We start from the raw sequence: 23,264 nt of genomic DNA on the forward strand, positions 1-23,264 counted from the left end.
CAAAAACTTTACAAACTGATGTCTCTGTCACTTTGTAAGAGCCCATCTTGTTTCTGTGGGATTTTTCTCAAGTATAGACAAATTGATTTAAGCGTGAAAACTTGAGGCCTAATGCTCAGTGATATATCATTGGGCTACTACAACCCCTACCCTTCCTGCATGCTGATATAGTACTTGGTTTTAAACACAGAATTTTTAAAAAATCAAGCCAATTTGCTTATTAGAGATTGAAATTAAAATTCATTATAAATCAGTGTATTTTATTTACATTTCCAACTTGAATTTTGCAGTCCATCTGTAAAATACAACTGAACTATTAGAAGTAATTACTCTTTCAATGAGTTGAAATTGAAATAAACCTCGTGCTGTTAAACTACAAGCCTGTTTTTAATGAGAAAGATTCAGCTAACCCCCATAATGATCTTGTCCATTTGAGAGGGGTGATGAATTTAATACTTAATCTGGTGGCACCTCAATGCAACAGACCCTTGGATCCCTATGGAAGTGTCTGAGTATGTATTCGATGCTGTGGAGTCATTTCCAGTTTTCCTCAATTTAAAAAATAAACTTATGACTCATTTTTTTTAAATGTAATGTTTTAATCAATTCCTCATTTAAATGCACCTGTACTTCATTGCATAGTACTTTGGTCCACATCTGTACCAAGCTCCTTGGTCAATTTATATCATAGTTCAGGGAAGAACAAACCTGTTTGAACTGGGCGACCTGCTGCCTGATAATAAAATGTGAGGCTGGATGAACACAGCAGGCCAAGCAGCATCTCAGGAGCACAAAAGCTGACGTTTCGGGCCTAGACCCTTCATCAGAGATGATGATGAAGGGTCTAGGCCCGAAACGTCAGCTTTTGTGCTCCTGAGATGCTGCTTGGCCTGCTGTGTTCATCCAGCCTCACATTTTATTATCTTGGAATCTCCAGCATCTGCAGTTCCCATTATCTCTGACCTGCTGCCTGAAATAGGTTTCTTGTCTTTATTGTTGTCCTTAGGGAAACAAATAGGGGGGAAAAAAATCATCAGTGCTAAATTGCTGCAGATTTATAGGTTATCACCTGGTGTAATAAATCCCTCTTAGGGAGAGGCAGTGAGCATTGTGGAATACTTGTAGCAAACATTTACAAATCCTGACGTTCTGCATTCCTAACTTCTGCTAAAGTGGATGATGGAGCACAGTGGTGCAAGCCAACGTGGTGTTAAGTATGTAACAAGCACATGCTGCAATGGTAGTTTATTTTAATGTCGTTCTCGTGGAATGAGAAATGACATTTCTCGGTAGGTGGTTGGTCTGGAAGTATGTTTATTGTTTTGGAATGAAATTATCCATGATCTCAGCATAGCAGGAAGTTGTTTTGTCACGCATTGGAAAGGAGCAACCCGTTCCTTTACAAATTGTCAAGAAAGCTTTTTAATAAGTGCTTTGTTACTGTCCACTTGGGATCTCTCTCCTTTAGTTTTTAAGCATGTGTGGGAAAGCTATGATCCTCACACAACACAAACCTGTTGCATCTGATTTTTTTTGTAATCTGGGCATTTGTGTGAATCTTCACTGATATCACCTTCAGGAATATATTCACAATAAAGCTCTAATGCAATATTTACTTTCTCATCTATGTGCTCCTGGAAATGTATCCACTGTAAAATGTAGCTTTTTGGACAAACTTTCCATCTAACTTGCACCAAATACATTTCATCAATTGTGCCTGTGCTCAGCGACCATTTTGGCTCCCAATTTAGCAAAGCCACTTTTTTAAGAATTCTTATCCTTACATACATAATTTTGACCCAGCAACTGTAAATGAGCAGCAATATATTTCCATATCAGGATAATAAGTGGCTTGGAGGAGAACTTGCACATGGTGGTGCCCTTGTCCTTCTAGGTGATAATGGTTGTGTATTTGGAAGGTGCTGCCTAAGGAGCTTTGAATTTCTGTAGTGCATCTTGTAGATTGTACAGAGTGCTGCTACTGAGTATCAGTGGTGGAGTGGGTGTATGTTTGTGGATGTGGCTCCAGTCAAGCGGGATGCTTTGTCCTTGATGGTGTCAAGCTGTTGGAGTTGCACTCATCGAGGCAAGTGGAGAGTATTCCATCACACTTCTGACTTGCACCTTTGTAGATGGTGGACAGGCTTTGAGAAGACAGGAGGTGAGTTACTTACCACAGTATTCCAAGCCTTTGACTTACTCTTGCAGCTACTGTGTTTGAGGTGAGCCCAGTTGAGTTTCTGGTCATTGGTAACACCAGGATATTGATAGTGGAGATTTCAGTGATGGGTAACCCGTTCAATGTTGAGGGATAGTGGTAAGCCTGCCTGTTATCGCTGATGGTTTTTGCCACATTTGTGGTATGCGTGTTAGTTGCCACTTGTGAGCCCAAGTGTAGATATTGTTCAGATTTTGTTGCATTTGAACATGGACTACTTCAGCATCTAAGGTGTCCAAAATGGTGCTGAACATTGCACATTCACCAGTGAACGGCCCCACTTGTGCCCTATGATGAAGGTAAAGTAATTGATTAAGCTGCTGAAGATGATTGGGCCCAGGGCGCTACCCTGAGAACTCCTGCAGAAATGGCCTGGTGCTGAGATGACTGATCTCCAACAGCTGTAGTTCTACATGTGTGCCAGGTATAACTCTAACCGGTGGCGAGTCCCACCCCCGGCCGATGCGCATTGTTTCCAATTTTGCTAGGTCTCCTTGATGCCACACTTAGTCAAATGCAGCCTTGATGTCAAGGGTTGTCACGCTTCTTTCGCCTTTGGAATTCAGCTCTTCTGCCAACGTTTGAACCAAGGCTGTAATGAGGTCAAGAGTTGAGTGGTCCTCTTGGTGTTCCAAGAGTCCAAAGTGGGCATTGAGCTGGTGCTGTTTGATAGCACTATTGATGACACCTTCCATCATTTTACTGATTTGAGAATTGACTGACAGTTAGTAATTAGCCTGGTTGGATTTATCCTGCTTTGAGTGTAGGGTGTATCTAGGCAATTCTGTATGCTGTGCAGTTTTGTCAGTGTTGTGACTGTACTGGAAGAGCTTGGCTCGTGGAGCAGCAGGATCTAGAGCACAAATCTTCAATACCAATGCTGGAATATTGTCCGGACCCATAGCTTTTGAACTAACTAGTGCTCCCAACTGTTTCTTGACATCAAGTGGAGTGAATTGAATTGGCTGATGACCTGTATTTGTGGTGCTGGGACCCACTGGAGGAGGCTAAAATGGCTCATCCACTCAGCACTTCTGAAGATTAGTGCAAATGCTTAAGCCAGATATTTTGCACTGATGTGTTGGGCTTTTCCATCATTATTTGTGCGGCTGCCTCCTCCAATGCGTTGTTTTAATTGTCCACCACCATTTCTAACTGGATCTGGCAGGACTGCAGAGCTTAGAACTGATCCATTGGTTGTGGGATTCCTTAGCTCTGTCTATCACTTGCTGCTAATGTTGTTTGGCATACAAGTAGTCCTGTTTGGTAACTTCAGGTTGATACCTCATCTTTTGGTATGCCTGCTGCTGCTCCTGGCATGCCCTCCTGCACTCTCCATTGTACTAGAGTTGATCCCCTAGCTTGATGGTAACGAATGAGTGGGGGATATGCCAAGCCATGAAGTTACAGATTGTATCAGAGTACAGTTCTACTGTCGATGGCCCACAAGGATGCCCAGTCTTGAGTTGCTTGATCTGGTCGAGGTCTGTCCCATTTTAGCACAGTGATAGTCCCACATGACATGATGGAGGGTATTTTCAATATGAAGGTGGGACCTTGTCACCAAAAGGACTGTGGTATGGCCACTCTTAACAACACTGTCATGGACAGATGCATCTGCAGCTGGTAGATTGGTAAAGATGAGGTCAAGTATATATTTCCCTCTTGTTTCCCCCCTCAACCTGCTGCAGAACCAGCCTAGCAGATACCCTTTAGAATCTGACAAGTTTGATCAGTAGTGCTACTGCCACATCACACTCAGTGGTGGACTTTGAAATTCTCCACCTAGAGTATGTTTTGTGCTCCTGCTATGCTCAGTGCTCCCTCCACCTGTTGTTCAACATGGAGGAGTCCTGGTTCATCAGCTGAGAGAGGATGGTACGTGGTAATCAACAGAAGGTTTCTTACCCATGTTTAACCTGAAGCCATGAGACTTGATGTCCGGAGTCAATGTTGAAGACTCTCAGGGCAGCGCACTCCTGACTGTAAACTACTGTACTTTCACCTTGCTGAGTTTGTCCTGCCATTGGGACAAGATATATCCATAGATTTTGATGGCGTTGTCTGGGACATAGTCTGAGAGATATGATTCTGTGAGTATGACTATGTCAGGCCGTTGCTTGATTAGTCTGTGAGTCAGCTGTCCCAATTTTGGCACTAGCCCCCAGATATTAGTAAGGAGGATTTTGCAGGTCAACAGAGCTGCTTCTGCCATTGTCTTTTCCAGTGCCTATGTCAATGGCCAGTGGCCCATCCAGTTTCATTTCTGAGACTTCGCAGTGCTTGGTAAACTGAGTGGCTTGCTTGGGCCATTTCAGAGGGCAGTTGAGAGTCAACCACATTGTTGTGGGCCTGGAATCACATGTAGGCCAGATCAGGTGAAGGTGGCAATTTCCTTCCCTGAAAGACATTAGTGAACAAGGTTCATGGCACTAAATCTGAAGTGGGAGACGACCTCAGCAGTTCGCTCTGGCTGTCACTATTATGCATGCAACAGAACCCTATTGCCTGGTTGATTTAGTTTGACCGATCTGTGTGATTTCCAAGTTTGTTTTGTCAATCCTGTGGCAAATCATTGTCCTCTTACCGCTGAGCAAACTCCACAAGTTTTTGTTGTTGTATGTCACTTTGGCACAGTTGGTAATGCTCTCACACGGAGCAGTAATGATTTGTGTCCAAGCCCACTCCAGGAAATGAGCACATCATGTAGGTTGACAATTCAGTGCACTGCTGAGAACACTCCGTCTTAAAAGGGTCTGAAATCAGCACATGCATTACAAAAGCTGCAAGTTATATCTAAACTCAAAATAGAAGGTAAAGCAACAGCAGTGTGACCCCAGTCAATGAGGCAGACAACTCTGTATCCTAAGTGCCACCTTTGCAGCAATGAGGCCTGGGCAGCATCTATTGAGCAGAGGAAAGACTGACAGTTTACACCTTTTTGCTTTCTCAGGAGTCCTGCTGAGATGCTGAGGACATAATTAGCAAGCTCTGATGTCTGAGGGTGTGCTAATTTCATCACAGTGCACTTATTGCTAAGCTGTTAAGGTCTACCCTGTTGTAGCCCTATTCTATCTATAGTTAACAACTGTGTCACCAATGACCTTATGTACGAACAGTCACCTGAATCAAAATCTCCACCACACCTACAAGCAAGATTTGCTGTAGTTCTCCATTGACTCCGGCAGCTGGGAAATGGTCGCTGATGGTGGGGATCTAAAATGATTGCTAGGAGTGTCATCAGAAAAGTTGAGCAGAAATGGTAATCTCATTTGAGTGAGAAGTGGATCCATACAAAACACAGCCCAGTGCATTATACCCCTCCTGAGCCTACTGCTTTCTTAGGCAAATTTGCTAGGGGCTTCTGAGAAACACCAGGCAGTACTGAGTTGGCCACCATGGTGCACGCTATTACCTCTTGAGATGAAAAGCCATCATCACCTTTGAAATATTGTGCCTTTTTTTTAGATTGACCTTGAAAGGCAATTCGGGGCCAGAACTGAATATTATATGAAGAACAGCTCTGACAATAATTCAGCAGTCCTTCAGGTGTATTGCACTGAAATGCCGGTCTCGATTATGTGACACTGAGCAAATTGACCAGATAATAGGAGTGACAGAAAGTCTGGCTGCAAAGGTGTCTGAAGGCCCATCTTGAAGAAGAAAGATGTAGGCGTTTAGGTTGACAACTCTCTTGGTGTCTGATTCCATGATAGACCAGAATCTGAGAACACTGTTGTTCGTGTCTTTTATCACAATGGTGGTATCCTGAACTTTGAGTCGGAGGATCTGAGTTCAAGTCCCACTGGCCTGGAGCTGCATCATAACACGTCTAACCAAGTTAGTTTAAAACCTTTTATAAAGTGGATTTTTTTGTGGCGTGATGGTATTGTCTCTATCTGTAGGTTAGAATGTCTGGGTTACAAGTCCTACCTGCCCTGGAGATGTGTCATAACATGTCTGAAAAGGTTAATTAAAATATTTTTTATTTAGAAGGGTGGTATGCTCTAAGACATTAGAGATATGAAGGAATTTATAAACAAGAATAAAAACTTTAAAGTTGTGGAGATGCTGCATCAGTCACAGCGGTGCTGGCTGAAGAGAATTTGGCACGTGATACAATACAGATAGGGAACATTTTGGATCAGATCGGTTTTATGTGCATGCCGATTCCAAACAGTTAATTGCATTGAGTAAATTGGACAAACCTAATTGTGAAAATGAATGGGTAAAGGACAATTAAGATGGGCTGAAAGGCCTTCTGTTCTTCTAATCTGAGGATTTCTTTTGTTACTCTTAATTCTTTCTAATTCACTTGTGGGAGGTAGATGCTGCTAGCTGGGCCAGCATTTCTTGCTCGATCCTAGTTGCCCTTGAGGCGGTGGTGAGTTCCCTTACTGCCACCTCAAGGACAGCTCGGAACAGGCAAGGAATGTTGCCCCAGCCATTGAGACAAGGGTCTGGCTGACATCCTGTGGCAAACTGATAATTAGTCAGCTGTGTTTTGACTGCTCTTGTGTTGGTTGATCAACAGTTTTTAAACTAGCAATTCTGAGGGTCCACAAATAAATCTTTTGAGCAGGTCCAATAAGCTCCAAAAGCTTACAGTAATATATAATTTCCTCCTTATAACTGGACTAGAATCGTCACCTATTTCAGACAAGAAGTGTAATCTTCAGTCACAGATTGTCGCTTCAGTAGCTAACCTGCTTTTTGGTTATGCAGACATAATAATGTGGCAATTCCAGTCAATCACGAAGCTTTGTGCATGTAAGTTTATAATGAAGTATGTCATCAACATAAATAATCTGCATCTATTGAATTGGAAGGTAAATATAAATTGCAGAGTTTGTCTTTTTAGGTTTCATGTGAAGTTGAAACCTTTTTAAATACAAAGCATTTCTCTGGTGGTATTGGCACAGTGTGCGTCATCTGCTGTGAGTCAAGAGAGCTGAAAGGAAGCTCTATCTGAAGGTGGGAGGTGTTTATTCACAGTGCAGCTGGCAAAGCAAGGGTCGAGAGTGAAGGAAGGAAATGTCTAAGGCTAAGTTGGGTTGAATTTTAACTCTGGCTGTCAAGAGCAGGCAGGACCCATCCTGTTGCCTGGTGAAAGCTTTGGGAGATAAACAAGTCGAGCCACCAAGTAGTCCTGTGTCAATCATTTCACTATAACATCAAAATAAAGAGACAAGTATTTACTTTTATTCTTTCCAGTTTAGTGTCACATGTACTCTGTTTTAAAGCTGGAAATATTCAGTAACATCAGAATGTTTTAAGTTTTGCCTGCAATGTTTTGCTGTCTCTCCGCTCTCCTACCAACATGACATTCAGCTGGTTCTTAGTCATTTTAACAGGAAGCTATGAAATGCTTGAGAATAATTTAAAAGCGATTTTCTTTATTCCCTAGATTTCTTTTGTCTTGCCCTCTTGCCTTAATGTCTCCTCTCCTGAAGAGAATTTAAGCTGGAATAAGACTGTTGAGACTTGGGGCTTCATTGTGGGTGTGCCCATCTCCTAGACCCATAACTATCATTGAGTCAGGCCAGCTTCTAAATAGCTTGTGGTTCATGCCATTACCCTTCTTTCCCTCCCCACCCCCACCCAATGTCAACTTGTTCTTCATATTGCCAACCAATTCATTGCACTATCATACCTGTTCACCCAGTTTGTGCAACGTCATTGAACCCAATGTTATGGAAGTGCTTTTAAAATGATTAATAACTTCATTTAAAACCTGCTTGTATAACCTTATAAAACGTTCTCCTGTAGGTTTGTATGAATTTAGAGCAATTAGGAGGTTGGATGGAAGCAAACTGCTCATTGTCATTGCTTTTATCAGCTGCTGATGAGGCGGAGACCCGGCTGTCGCTCTTGGATAGCATTTCCTGGAGCCCAGATGTAGGAATACATACTCATCCGCCCAAATCAATTAGACTGTAAATGTAATTATGTATCTTTCTTTTGTGGTGACTACATTAAAATGGAAGGGGTTCATTGTACTTGTCATATGACTGGCTGCAGATTGATCACATTCCTGGGGAGAAGCAGGGTACAAGCAGAGTTGACATAGTAGTGTTGTGGTGGCCCTGCCTGTTGGGAGTTTATTTCTAGCAATACCTTTTTGTGTTGAGTTACCCTCAAATGGCATGGTGACTCAGTGGTTAGCTGTCTCAATCCCAGGGACCTAGGTTCAATTCCACACTCTGGTAACTGTCTGTCTTTGTAGAGTTTACACATTCTTCCCATGTTTGTGTGGGTTTTGCCAAGTTAACCATTGTATCCAGGGATATGTTGTTTAGGTGTTTTAGCTACAGGTAATGCAAGGTTATAGGGGAGGGGTGTGGGTCTGGGTCGGATGCTTTTCAGATGCTGTTGGGCTGAATGACCTGTTTTCACACTGTGTAGGGATTCTATTTTTTTTATTCTGGTCAAACCATGACCTGCTTGTTTGTGTTTAATGATTCTGGGTTTGCGTAAGTGTTGCGTGTCTTTCAGTAAGGACATAGTGGATAAACATGGACTTTAACAGGGCTTAGACAAGGTTCTGCATGGTAGACAAGTTAGTAAAGTTAGATCACATGGGATCCAGGGAGACCTAGCCAATTGATACAAAATTGGCATGATGGTAAGGGGATCTGTAACCAATGTTGTGCTTCAAGGATGGTTGCTGGGTAAACTGTATTTTTCTGTTATCTATATTCTCACCCAAATTGTTCATATAAGAGGTATGGTTAGTAAGTTTGCAGATGGCAGAAAAATTATTGGCATAGTGGACAGTGAAGAGGGTTATCTAAGAGTATAATGAGATCTTGATCAACTGCGCCAGTGGACTGAAATGGTAAGTGGACATTTATTCAAATAAATGTGAGGTGTTGCATTTTGATAGGACAAACCAGGAACGGACTTGTACAGTTAATGCCATGACTCTGGGAAGTGTTAAACAACAGAGACCTAGGGTGCAGGTATGTAGTTCCTTGAAAGTAGCACCACAGTAGACAGGGTGGTGAAGAAGGTATTTGTCACGCTTGCCTTCATCGGTCAGAGCATTGCGTATAGGAGTTGGGATGTCATGTTACAGCTGTACAAGATATGAGTAAGGCCACATTTGGAGTTGTGTACAATTCTGGTCGCCCTGCTGCAGGAGAGATGTTATTAAACTAGAAAGGATGTGAAAAAGATTTACAAGGATGTCACCAAGACTAGAAGGCGTGAGCTCTGAGGAGAGGCTGAATAGGCTGAGACATTCCTCCCTGGAGTGTCGGAGGCTGAGGGGTGACCTTGTAGAGGTTTATAAAATCATGAGGGGCATTGATAAGGTGAATAGCAAAGGTCTTTCCCCAGAGTGGAAAAGAGTCCAAAACTAGCGTCATAGGTTTAAGGTGAGAGGGGAAAGAATAAAATGGACCCGAGGGACAACTTTCCCACACAGAAGGTGGGTGCGTATATAGAACAAGCTGCCATAGGTAGTGGTGGAGGGGAGTACAGTTACAAACATTTAAAAGACATTTGGATAGATACGTGCATCGGAAAGGTTTAGAGGGTTGTGGGCCAAACACAGGCAAATGAGACTAGTTCGTTTTAGGAAATAAGTTGGTTGAAAGGCCTGCTTCCATGTTGTATGACTCTGATTCTAAGTTGAATCTTAGTAATTTTTTCATTTGGGGATTATTTGATATATTTGATTTATTGATTCTCCCTCAGGGATTGCAACAATTGGTACCTTTTACATGGCACGTATTGTACAGTGCAAATATTTTCATGTATATGCTTTAAAAGATAATTGGCCATTTTCAATTTATTCTTCCTTCCCAATAGGTTTGAGAAGGGCAAAATTTATACTTACATTGGTGAAGTGGTGGTTTCCATTAACCCTTACCGTCCTATGAATATCTATGGAAAGGACACCATTGAACAATACAAGGGGCGTGAACTATATGAGAGACCACCTCACCTGTTCGCAATTGCAGATGCAACGTACAAAGCCATGAAGCGGAGATCAAGGGATACCTGTATTGTCATATCAGGTAGGGAATGAATATTTTGATGAAAGATCACAGGAATCAGAACTGGATGGCAGAAGATTCCAACTAATTCTGTTTAAATAATTTGCCTTCAAACAGTGCATTCTGAATTTGGTGTCACTACTTTTTGGGAAAGTTGCACTTAAAGTTACTCATTTCTGCCACAAAATGTGAAACTTCATATACTGCAAACATAAGTTAACGATCTCTCCCAGTGTGTGAGAACCTATAGTCAACTAATGTCTCCTCCTCTTGCCCTGGGTGACCTAGGAATTAGAGTTAATCTGGAAAGGTTGCATATGAAGAATAAGGGCACACCTATTTAGATTGTACTTCCCAAACCTTCAATAAGACCAAGTGTGTAGCAGCAACTGAAGCCCTTTTAATGTTTGTTCATTGTTGTAATGTAGGAAAACACTGCAACTAACTGGATGGCCCCAAGCACAGTTTTCATTTCCTGTTTATTCAAGGTTGGCAAGTTTGATTGCGAGGATTTATACACAGTGTGTCCATTGTACGCGCAGTGATACAATGGAAGTTGCAAGTAGACATCAGTATCTTGTCCATTTCACCACTTTTCCTGATGGCCTCTGTCAAGAATTCTGAACTTCTCCATTTATTATGTAGTATACTGTATGAAGGTGAGCCACACAGTAAGGACTCTGTTAGTTACTCAAACTCCATGCTGAAGAGACCAGTTGTTCTACTGTGAGTAGAATTACTATTAGATGTTTGAAAGAAGGGGACAAGCTATGACCTAAAACAACTTTAGTTTCCAATTCTCAAGGTGGTATCATGTTTAAATGGGGAGGCCAGAGGCTATTTTAACCTCTGTAACAAAACAGGTTTAGAATTGGAAGAGCATTGCTTATATATATATGGCTGTAGTTTGGTTTGTTGACTGATTTAACTCTCCCAATAGTGTTTTATGCTGGAAAAATATTAATATTTGCAACAGCATGTCAGCTGTAGCTTTGTGGAGTTAAAGTTTCCCCTTTCTGGATTCCAGGGGAGAGTGGTGCCGGCAAAACGGAGGCTAGTAAATACATCATGCAGTTCATTGCGGCTATTACAAATCCCAGCCAACGTCAGGAGGTGGAAAGGTAATAAATAGAGACCTTAGTTTATGCATAATTTAAGTCATTGTTTACTTTAATAACACATACTCTGATGTTTTCTTTCGATCCTGCGTGAGAGAGAAATGTTCTCATCTGACTGTTGAACAGCCAGATGTACTTGATGTCTTGGGCTGATTTTTGCTGCATTCATTTGGATTAAATAATTTTATTTTAGTTTTGCCACCCACTTCATGATTGCCTTAGAAAATCTGAACATCGTCATTCAACGCACTAAAACATGCTGAACATCAGCAAGCACAACTCCATCTCCAGGATCAGAAACAAAATCTTGTTCGTGTGATCGCTCCCAAGAGAAAAAAAATCCAAAAGTGATGCAATGACCTAACAATGTACTCACTTGACCTCCTGAGTAATGACAGTTTCTATACCCTTCTGACACCTGCACAACCTTTACCAAGTTCACTTCCTATCCTGAAAACATCAGAACTCAAATATGCCTTAAAATAGTTAACAAAAATTAAAAAAAACTTCATTACTTTGAATTGCAATGACTGTAGTGTGTAGGTAGATTTTGTGATGTGCAGCGATGTCTTACAAACGACAGTGAATGGAGAAACAATTACTTCTTTTTATTGAATGAAAAAGGAATGTTGGCTGGAACGTCGGAAAAACTACTTCCTGCTTTAAACAGTGACTTTGGAACCCAACACCAGCAACAGGATTTTTGGCTGGTATGTAGGCAAAGCAAACATTGTTCTACATGGAATTGACCAGCATCAACACAGGTATTGACTAATATAAGGTGGAGTAGGGCCACCCTTCTGATCAGAAAATCCCCTCTCTAATACATTTTATGCAGCTTATTGAAAAGAGCTTTTCACTAAGAGGAATCTCCACTCCAGAATTTATCTTAAGGATTTTGTCAATATCTTCTGACCTACTGTAACTTTTTTGCATTAAATAGCTTTGTACAAATTTCAACTGTACAATTTGATTTATTCTCCCACCCACTACCAACAGTATCACCAAACACACGAGATACCAATACTTTGCTAACATTGGTAAACTCCAACTGTACTAAGCCATCCACTTTTGGTATGCTTTAATTAGAATTGAGTTGTAAGCCACCATTAATACAGATGGAGTGAAGAGAATGTGAGGTTTGCTGTTGAAAGCAATAAGAGAAGTGCTTCAGCGATGATTTTATAGACTGCACCAATTCTCTCAACCTCACAACACGAATTATATTTTTCTGAAATCCACAATTCCAGTGAATCCTGTTGTCTCGGACCTTGTGGAATTGGGGATTTATAAGAAAGATGAGCCAGTTTTTCCACCTCTCGTGGGTCATATTCAGATAACAAGCAGGGAACAGTCTGCACTACAAAAAGCCAAATAATTGGAAATCTGAAGGAATAACAAAAATGTTCAGGACTACAGATCTGTGGAGAGAGGGTTAAATTAGCGTTTCATTTCAGATGTGGTTCATATTTATTTTAGAGTTCTGGCTTATTGCTTTTTACTTCAAGTAAAGCAGACCTTTAAGAAAATTTGCACAGCACTCTGTCTAATACTCGATTGTAAGGGGAAACCAGGTATACCATTTCTCACCAAGGATAGGACTTTTCACCATTTGGATCACTTTCAAGTTTAGGACAATCTTTTAGCATGTATAGATGCTGGATTTGATCCATAAAATCCTTTTGATTCATCAGAATGAACCACAGGTGGTGCCTCCGAATGTTACCCATTAAGTAATGCCCTGTTTGTAATTGCGTTTCTCTGCAGCCCTCCAGTTCTTCGAAACTTGTTTTGGTTTGAACTAAGACCTTGTATTTGACATTTACAGAATTTTGCTCTCCACAGGACATTTTCTTAAGTCCTCGGTGCTTGAAAATGATTTGTTTTACTTGTGTTGATTGGATTCAAAATTATATCTGGGATAAGCAATTACCAATACTTGTTACTTTTAAAGCTTGTGGGTTGCAAGAGGCAAGTCCAAATAAGAATGTATTTTGACAAGCAATTGCCCAGTGATTATTGTTGGGATATGATGTAATGCTGTAATGATTCTTCTTTCTGTTGCAGGGTCAAGAATATGTTGTTAAAGTCAAATTGTGTATTGGAAGCCTTTGGAAATGCAAAAACCAACCGTAATGACAATTCCAGTCGATTCGGAAAGTACATGGACATTAATTTTGACTTTAAAGGTGACCCAATAGGGGGCCACATCAATAACTATCTCTTGGAAAAAGTAAGAATTGATATGCCCAAATTGATTTTGCTTCTAATTAGTTGTGTTTTTGGATCAAGGGAGTAAAGAGCGAATGGAAGAGAGGACGCTTAGCCAGGAGTTAGGTATCAATTCTGGCTTTAGATTAGCTGACAGGTGCAAGTAGCCTGTTGTTGTGTGTCGTCATGTGTTAATGCTGGAAGATAAATGATTGACTCAGATTCAGTGCACTGACTGGTTCCTTCTGTGCTTTAAATCTCAGTACATTAATAGTTCAAAGTTCTGAGCAGTCTTGAACCTTAACTCATAAAATGTGCACCGGGTTAGGATCAGGATACTGATCAGCCTTTGAAAGGGGGAGAGCTGTTCAGGGTGTAATTACTTGTCATCAGTGTCCACGTTCTGGGAATGAATACCAAAGGAAATATTTGTGAGCTGTTGTGTTTTTTTTACATAAGTTATTGAATTTGCTTTTGTGACTATATTTCTTGTCATTCTTCCAGATTCCACTGTCAAAATCACATAGCAGTTTTTGGGCACGTTTTACGTTTGAAATCTAGAATACTTGCAAACTTGTGATTTTCTCATTAAATAAACCAGACCGACTTTTTTTACTTAATATTGAACCTGACCCAGTCTGAGAACTATGTTTGGTCATATTATCAATCTGATTAAATCTAAAGACTTATTGTGATCAGTGGGGATGGGGTGGTTTTGCAGCAGGAGCTATTTGAAGGGGGATATTTGTTTTCTGGGTGCTTAACTAAAGGCCTGTTTTCTTACTTTGGAAACTTTGGAGAAGGAGCTGACAATGATGCAGAGTAAGCGCACAACTCGCCTGTATTCGAAAGGTTAGAATGATTGTGGTTTTGGATTGAAAGTGACTTAGGTTGACAGTTTCCCATCTTTTCTGTAGGTTGTCTCCACTTTTTGAGATAATATACAGAGGGGAACTGTAATAAGAAAAATGGAAGAGAGAATTGATGCAATGACAACCTTGTTTCGCCCCAGTTTCCATTAGGGTAGAGTTTGTGGTAGTTCGTGGCTTACATGAGTAGTCAGGGGATAGTGACAAATGTCTGAGAGTAGCTAAATTTGAGATGATTATAATGTCAAAAACACTATAACAAGCACTTGGAAAGAAGTCCTTTGTCTCTACCAGAAAACTTCATTGGCTTGATGAATGGCAGAAATTCACGACCTAATCAAGTGTAAGCATAAAATTTACATTGATCGGTAATTTCACCATAGTTGAAAAGAAATGCTGCAGACCTACAGGTAGCTAACGTCAGTAATAGACTATATAGTCACAATCTAAAGAACACAGGATTCAACAACTTATGAATGACAACAATATACTTGGTTGCTTTAGCACTTTTAAGTTGAACTACAGCCTAAGCAATAAAGGATACAATTGTTGAGAGCTGATTGTGAAGTGGAGCTCTTCAATGACGAAGAGACAGCCAGTGCTCACTGGAGAGAAAATTCTGAAGATCATCTTGACTGAGACTTTTCTGTCCTCTATCCCATTCATCAATATTCCACTCAACTCAGTCTTGGTGCTATGCTGATACACCATTTCAGGAAAAGTTGAGAAAGCCATTTGACAGGCGACAAGTAACAGATCCCCTAGACCAAATGGAATCCATTCAAAAAAATCTGAAGTACAGTGGAGATGCACTCCTAGCACAGTGGCACAAACTTATATCCTTCAATTGGGATCAGAGCACTTACTGGGGTAGAAAAAAAGTTTTAAAAATTAGTTTGCAACTTTAAAATTGTTGGTTGAGTCAAAATGGCTGTAGATTTTTGCTCCTGCTGTTGTGAAAATGAATGGTGATATGAAGCACACTTGTAATTTTTCTACTTCCAGTCACACAGCTATGAAATATCTACAGAAATCCTGAGCAAAAACTAGTGGCAATATGGCCATTGCTGCTGGACAAAGAGTGCTACAAGTTGTATTGCAGCCTAGATCTCACTGAGGAGTGGAAAAGCTAGAGATTCTGAAGACGTTGATACACCCTTTGCACTGTATTAATGTTACTTTTGAATTGTATGGATTTTGTATCAGAGCTCAGAAAGAGAGACTATATATGAAAGCACTGCTACATGGAGCTGAACCTTGAGATCATCTCTGCTGAGATAAGATGGGTGGCAGCCCTCAACTCTCAAATGAGGGACTCGGCCACTTCAGAAAGGAATTTGGGAAATTGAACATCATTCATTATCATTCTTTTTGACTGGCAATATTGTGAAGTCTAAGGTGGGAGTGAATATTGCTAAAGGGATCATTTTTAAAAAAAGTCTAGCAAATCCAGAATAGGCTTGTGCAGGGCAAAGTTGAGAAGAAAAATACACAGACTAAAAGCATGAACTGTTGCCTATTCCAACAACAGGTGTCATGCGGCACCAAAATGCTGCTTGTAATAGTGAAATAGTAAAATTTCGAAAATAGTAAAAATCCTATTGATGGCAGAGTACCAATGGGTGAGCGCCAAACATCAAGGTGAAACAACAACTGAATTTCACTTCGATTTTAAACTGCCAGTCATTTCAGGAGGTGAGCGATTGAGAGTCAGTCAGAATGAAAATGTTACACCAACTAGTGATTTGAGAACCACACAGTGACTTGAGAACTGTATTGAGCAGGTTACTTTGTACACAGTGAAAATGAACAAAATGAAAAATGAAAATCAAACACTAATGTAACTGCAGACATTTGTGTATAACTAGAGAAGCTGTCCCTTTGCAGCATGCAACTGATTGGTTACCTGTCCCAAAGAGCCGCAGTTCCCCAGCAATAGAAATGGATCAGTTATAACTGTTACCATGGCAATAATGCTTCAGGGAATTAAAGCCCTATCATAGCAGCAACTCGATACCAGTCAGCCAATGACCGTTGCGCGCACTGACTGTAGGATACCTGTATGACATAAAGACTATGTATGCAATGCTTGTATACAGACTAGAGTTAATACTGTTTTGATAATTAATTAAATTTTCTTTGTTACTATGTATATTGAATAATTTGTGCAACTTGTGTAACTGAAAATAAGAGTGCATGGAATTTATTTGTGTAAAAGATGACGATGTTTGGAGAAATGCCATTGAACTTGACATTGGCTGACTTGCCATTGTGATTTGACCTCTGACTTCAGTTGTAAGTGCCTTTTATGTGAAATTTGGCAGCATTACAAATGTACAATCATAGAATCCCTACAATGTAGATAGAGGCCTCATGGTCCATTAAGCCTGTACTGACCCTCTGAAGAGCATCCCACACAGATACTGGGAGAACTTGCAAACTCCACACAGGTGGGCATCGGAGGCTGGGATCAAATGTTGGTCTTGGGTCATTTTAAAACATGGTAATTCCTAAAGATACTTTGCCTGAAATGCGTAAATTGTGACTAAATAAATTGAAACTTCAAACTTAAACAGGAAACATAGGGTGTAGGTTCAGTGCTTCCTTGGGCAATGTTTTCCTGCTAGTTTCTGCTGACGAGTACCCATATTGAGTTTAATCATACTTTACTCATGGGAAGAATACTTGCTGTTTAGTTTTTTAACTTTTCTTACTTTCTCAGGGGTTTACACAACTGTGCAGAATTAGTATTTTCAGCTTTATTGGTTATTCCATTGGCTAAATGAGTTGTTGTGAGAGAATCAAGTATTTGCGTATGTGGCATCGATGAATCTGTTGTAAATTCTGGAGAGTTGTTGCTTTATCTAAAACTTTAATGGTTCTTCTTTGACAGTCTCGCGTTATAGTGCAACAGCAAGGAGAACGAAACTTCCACTCCTTTTACCAGGTTGGTGTCAACAAATAAATACGTGATTCACTATCTGATCAGATTATTCAAATCCCTGTGAAATGTTTCATTATGGGAGCAGACGGGGCCTCAGTTTAAGGTATCATTTAAAGGATAGTGTCTCTGATATTGCACATTCCTTTAGTACTCTGTCTTTTGGTGTAAGCCTGGATTAAGTACTTTTGGGCAGGAAGTCTGGCTGATTACTTACCCAGAAGTGCTGAAACCATGTATTGGGTCCCAGTGTGCTGTTGGTGAGATCAGCCTACTTCACACAGACTGGGAATGAAGACTTGTGATCTGGTATGAGGGTGGCTGTTTGGTGGCCATTTAGAGAGTTTGCCCATTCCTGATGCAGTACTGAAGGCCTCTTCCTCTCGCAATGCTTAGCTATAGGTCCTGAAAAATAAAGAGACCTTACAGAACTGCTAAAGCCCCAGAGTGGTCTGACTGGTCTTTCAAATCATCCAATTTTAAAAACACACTAACCTTAACAAAACAACCAAGTATACTTTAGTAAAATGGTTCTTGTGGCACAGTGGTAATCTGTGAACAAGAAAGTCTAGTTTCAAGTCCCACCTGCTTCAGAGATGTCATAAAACATATGAACAGGTTGGTTTTAAAAATATCTGTTTTAGTACACCAAATAGTGTACTGTACATGTTGTGCTTCACTAGCACTGAGAAGCTTGTGTTTCAAGAGCAATGGAAATGGCAAACCAGTGAAACCAACATGGAAGAGACTAACTAGACTGGGGAATGAGGGTATTTGCAAATGGACACCTATAGGTTATTGGCCTCACCAAGACTATTTCCGCAGGATGGAAATAATATTTGATGTTGGTATAAGTGCTCCTTATGTACTTTAATTTTAAAATGATGTGTTCCTATTTTAGTTATTGTTGGGTGGTCCTGAGAAACTGCTACGGACTTTGCACATTCAGAAAGATCCAACCGCCTACAACTTTATCAAGGGTGGAGGAGTAGTGAAGGTAAGGTTAGTGAGTGAGTAGAGGGAGAAATCAAACAACTTTTTGTTTTGCTTCCTTTCATAAAAATTATGCAACAACTGGCATGTAACAGCACTGCAGAGTTCAAAAAATCTTTCTTCCAAAATGTGGAACTGGAAATTTGCTGTTTATTTCACGCATCCTTCCTGTCCGTCTGGAAACTCTTCAGTCAATGGGAATTGGCAAGAATCAATCCTTCCTTGTTTTCAAGACCACTGCACCTAAACAGGCATTTCCCTGCCTTATCCATACTGAATCATTCAGATCAGGCCTGGGATTGTTGGCTGGCTCGTCGCAGGGTGGGAAAGAGGCATCTGGCAGGTTGCCATTACAGCTGAGCACAGTCCCATGCCTCCACTCATGTATGTACCGTTGCACAAGGAGTCAGTCATTTGAGATCAGGAGCAGAAACACAAGCTAACTGTATCCTCCCAGATCCAGGGATTTTTCTGTAAATTGTAACAGCAACAGGTACAAACCTGACTGAGATGAACTTGCTGGGCCCTCTTAGTCCCCATAATGGTTGAATGATCTCACTAATTTCTTTGGAGAACCTGAGGATTGTTTGTTAATATACTGTACATGCACAATAACTTGATTGGGATATATTCAATGAAGATGTTTTTACATAATGTAGAGCTGCGCTGTAGTGGGAAGCTGCAGTTTATTTACACTGATAGGAAGATATTTTCCTAACTTTTTAAATTATCCTTTGCACACAGTCTGCTATAAATGATGCTGCAGAGTTTAAAGCTGTCGCAGATGCCATGAAAGTGATTGGTTTCACTGCTGAAGAAATTCAGACGGTCTACAAAATTCTGGCCACTATTCTGCACCTGGTAGGTCTTCTGTTTCTGCGGTGAGTGATTGTTCACTGAAAAGTGCATTGAGGTATCTGTGTAGGCTGGATTTCTGTGATCAGTACTGCAACAATCACCTCCAAGTATGTTCAAGCTGGCCTGCTAGGAGCATTGTGCCAGAACGTAAACTAAAGCAACGTATTTTCTGGATGGGAGTAAGGCAGATAGTCATATGGCACTGATGCAGACCCTTCGGTCCAACTCGTCCATGCCGAACAGATATCCCAAACTTAACTAGTTCCATTTGCCTGCCTTTGGTGCATATTCCTCCAAGCCTTTTCTGTTCACGTACTTGTCCAAATATCTTTTTAAATATTGTAATTGTACTCTACAACTTCCTCCGGCGGCTCATTCCATACATGCACCACCCTTCTGTGTGGAAAAAGTAGCTCTTCAGCTCCCTTTCAAATCTTTCCTGTCTCACCTTAAACCTATTCCCTCCAGTTTTGGAGTCTCCTACCCTTGGAAAAAGACCTCAGCCATTGACCTTACCAATGCCCCTTATGACTTTATAAATCTTTATAAGGTCACCCCTCAGCCTCTGCTCCAGGGGAAAAAAAAGTCCCAGCTAATCCAGCTTTTTCTTTTATACCGCAAACCCTCCAGTCCTGGCAACATCCTTTTGAATATTTTCTGCACTCTTTCTAGTTTCGCATCCTTCCTACACTAGGGCAACCAGAATTGTACACCGTATTTCAAATGTAGCTGTATCGATGTCTTGTAAAACCACAATGTAACATCCCAACTCCTGTACTCCATGCTCTGACTGATGTAGGCAAGAGTGCCAAAGGCCACCTCCATCACCCTGTCTCCATGCGATGTTGCTTTCAAGGAATTACGCATCTGCACCCCTGGGTCCCTCTGTTCTGCAACACTCACCAGGCCCTACAATTAACTGTGTAAGAAATGTGAATGTACAGCAGATTGGATTTGGTGAAGGTAGAAACTTTATTTCTCCCTTATTCCTCAATGAGTTGATAACCAGGTTAAAGAATATCAATTCACAAATCTCTTCAGATCTTGTGGTTTGATTGTTTTGGATTTCATGTTAATTTTGCTGATTCTCTCCAACATAAGAAGAGGTTTAAAGTCTATCACTTCAGCCACTCTCTCGGTCATCCCAATTGTTGGCTATAACAATGTGGAACAAGAGTAGTCCATTTGACCCTTTCACCCTGCTATTTAATACTTTCCTGGATGAACTATGTCATTCCACTTTCCTGAACAAGCCATGCTATCCATTAATTCCCTTAATGTCCAGAAATACATTGATCTTCATCTCTGTGTACTCACTGACTGGGCCTTACCTTTGAGGGAGATAATATCAAAGGCCTACAAAAGGTAGAATACTACCTGAATGGCTGTAAATTGGGAGAGGGAGTGTGCAGTGGGACCTGGGTGTCCTTGTGCACCAGTCGCTGAATGTAAGCATGCTGGTGCAGCAGGCATGAAAAAGGCCAATGATATGTTGGCCTTCATTGCAAGAGGTTTCAAGTACAGGAGCAGGGATGTGTTGCAGTTATACAGGGCCTAGGTGAGACCACACCTGGAATATTGTGTGCAGTTTTGGTCTCCTTTTCTGAGGAAGGATGCTCATGCTCTCGAGGGAGTGCAACAAAGATTTACTAGGCTGATTCTGGTGATGGTGGATCTGACGTGAGAGGAGAGATTGACCAGGTTGGGATTGTTTTCATCAGAGTTCACATGAGTGAAGGGGGGATCTCATGGAGACTTATAAAAATTCTAACAGGACTGCAGGGGGGATGTTCCCGATAGTGGGTGTGTCCAGCACCAGGGGTCACAGTATGAGGATTCAGGGTAGACCATTTAGGACGAAGATGAGACATTTCTTCACCCAAAGAATGCTGAGCCTGTGGAATTCATTACCACAGGAAATAGTTGATGTCAAGACGTTTAATGTATTCAAGAGGTGGCTAGATATAGCACTTGGGGTAAATGGGATCAAAGGTTGTGGGTGAAAGCAGGATGAGGCGATTGAGTAGGATGATCAGCCATGACAGTGAATGGTAGAGCAGTCTCAAAGGGCTGAATGGCCTCCTCCTGCTCCTATCTTCTTAACTCTCCATAGAAACATAGAAGATAAAAGAAGCAACGATGATATGAGGAACACCTTTTCATGCAATGATTTGTTGGGGTGATTGCCTGAGAGTGTTGGTGGGCAGGTTCAACTGAGGGATTTAGATTATAATCTGTAAGGAAGGAAAGAATCTGAAAGATTATGGGTAAAGGGATAGGGAATGGCAAAAGGTAAGTTGCTTCACTGGATAGGCAGCACAAATCAAAGGCCTGAATAGTGTCCTGTAATGTCCTATTTCTGTGATAAAATTCTTGATCCCAGTGCATTGCTTCCACACATTTTTAATAGAATATTGGGAAGAAGTAAAGCATTATTACTTTTAAGAATAGATTTGAGAAAGGCCGTTTCAGGAGGGGAAATGATGGTCATCTATTTAGCGAGAATGGGGTCAAGGGAACAGGAGGTAGTTCTCTTGGACAAGAAGACTGAACAAGGCCTCTGGCATCTTTGCCTTTGTTGGAAGGGGTATTGAATATGAGGATGGGCAAGTTATGCTGCAGCTTTACACAACTTTAGTTAGGCCACACTTGGAATTTTGTGTACAGTTCTGGTCACCATTACCAGAAGGATTTGGATATTTTGGAGAGAGTACAGAGAAGATTTACCAGGATGTTGCCTGGTATTGTGGATTTTAGCTACGAAGAAAGGTTGGTAGTCTGGGTTCATTTTCACTGAAATGCATAAGGTCAAGGGGCGACCTGATAGAAGTTTGAGATTGTGAATGGCATGGATTGAGTGGAAAGTACGAGACTTTTTCCTGGGTTGGAGGGGTTGTTACTAGGGAACAAAGATGCAAGGTGCGGGGGGTAATTTAAAGGAGATATGATGCAAGTTTCCCACACAACGGGGTGGTCGGGGGGGGGGGGGGTGGTGGGGGAGAGGTGTGAGTGCCTGGAACGTGTTGCTGGAGGTGGTGGTGGAAGCAGACACACCAGCAGCATTGAAGATTCACCTGGACGAATAGAGGATATGAAGGGCAAAATGTGTCAGTGCAGGCTAGGAGGGCTGAAGGGCATGTTCCTGTGATGCCTTGTTCTCTATTCTCTGTTCTTTGCTCTAAAAAGAGAACATGAGGGCAAGTGTAAGTTTAGGACTGGGGCAAGCTGAAAGGAAACTTTTCCACTGAATAGCCTTCACAGCAAAATGGGAAGTAGCAGAAGAAGCTGATTGGATGGCCTTGATTCAGAGATAGTAGGAACTGCAGATGCTAGCGAATCTGAGACAACAAGGTGTAGACCTGGATGAACACAGCAGGCCAAGCAGCATCAGAAGTGTAGAGCTGGTGCTGCTTGGCCTGCTTTGTTCATCCAGCTCTACACCTTGTTGTCCCTGGAGATCCTTGATGTTGGTGATTAAAGAAGTTGCTGAGCATCTTGCACTTGTTGGAGATGAAGTCTTGAAGGAACTGTTATGTATAATGCCTCAGAGGTCTGTAGATATGACTGTCATCAGATACTTTCGGTGAACAGGAGCTTTATTGCTAATACGTTGTTTCGTCTGCCTATTCATACTTGCTGTTGATTTTCAGTTTCACTGCCAGGCTTAATTCCAGAGCACAGCATGGTGAGTCGTCAACAGGCACCGAACAACTGACCAATTGAATACAACGTGGACAGGGGAGAGTACAGAATTACTAGAAGTGACAATACTAATTAAAGAACCACTAGAAAATAAATGAGGCACCCAGAATTACTTCCAGTATACTTTGTTTAAAATATAGAGAAATTGCAGTTGTGAAATCTTTGTTAAACCACCCTTCAGATGTAATGAATTGTGTGCTGTTCTCGTAGATATAGTATTCAAAGGATATAGCAGCAATGCAGAATTAAAAATGGATTTCCAAGCAAAGTTAAACATGTCGGGACTCCTTTTGAAATATCAAGACTTGGATTTGATCATATTCAAATAGGAAAATCATAGAAATGTGAAAC

General features: G+C 41.1%; 1 protein-coding gene across 1 annotated transcript in view; it reads left to right on the plus strand.

The window, feature by feature from the left end:
- myo1d (myosin 1D) overlaps positions 1 to 23,264 on the plus strand; it is a 486,267-nt gene that overhangs the window by 78,627 nt on the left and 384,376 nt on the right. Inside the window, exons 2-7 of the mRNA XM_048560821.2 lie at positions 10,034 to 10,242; positions 11,249 to 11,342; positions 13,407 to 13,572; positions 17,313 to 17,366; positions 18,262 to 18,357; positions 19,098 to 19,214. Of these exons, the coding sequence (XP_048416778.1) occupies positions 10,034 to 10,242; positions 11,249 to 11,342; positions 13,407 to 13,572; positions 17,313 to 17,366; positions 18,262 to 18,357; positions 19,098 to 19,214 (736 nt within the window). The remainder of the gene's footprint in view (positions 1 to 10,033; positions 10,243 to 11,248; positions 11,343 to 13,406; positions 13,573 to 17,312; positions 17,367 to 18,261; positions 18,358 to 19,097; positions 19,215 to 23,264) is intronic.

This window comes from Stegostoma tigrinum, chromosome 31 (genome assembly GCF_030684315.1).
Source record: "Stegostoma tigrinum isolate sSteTig4 chromosome 31, sSteTig4.hap1, whole genome shotgun sequence".
Classification (NCBI taxonomy): Eukaryota; Metazoa; Chordata; class Chondrichthyes; order Orectolobiformes; family Stegostomatidae; genus Stegostoma; species Stegostoma tigrinum.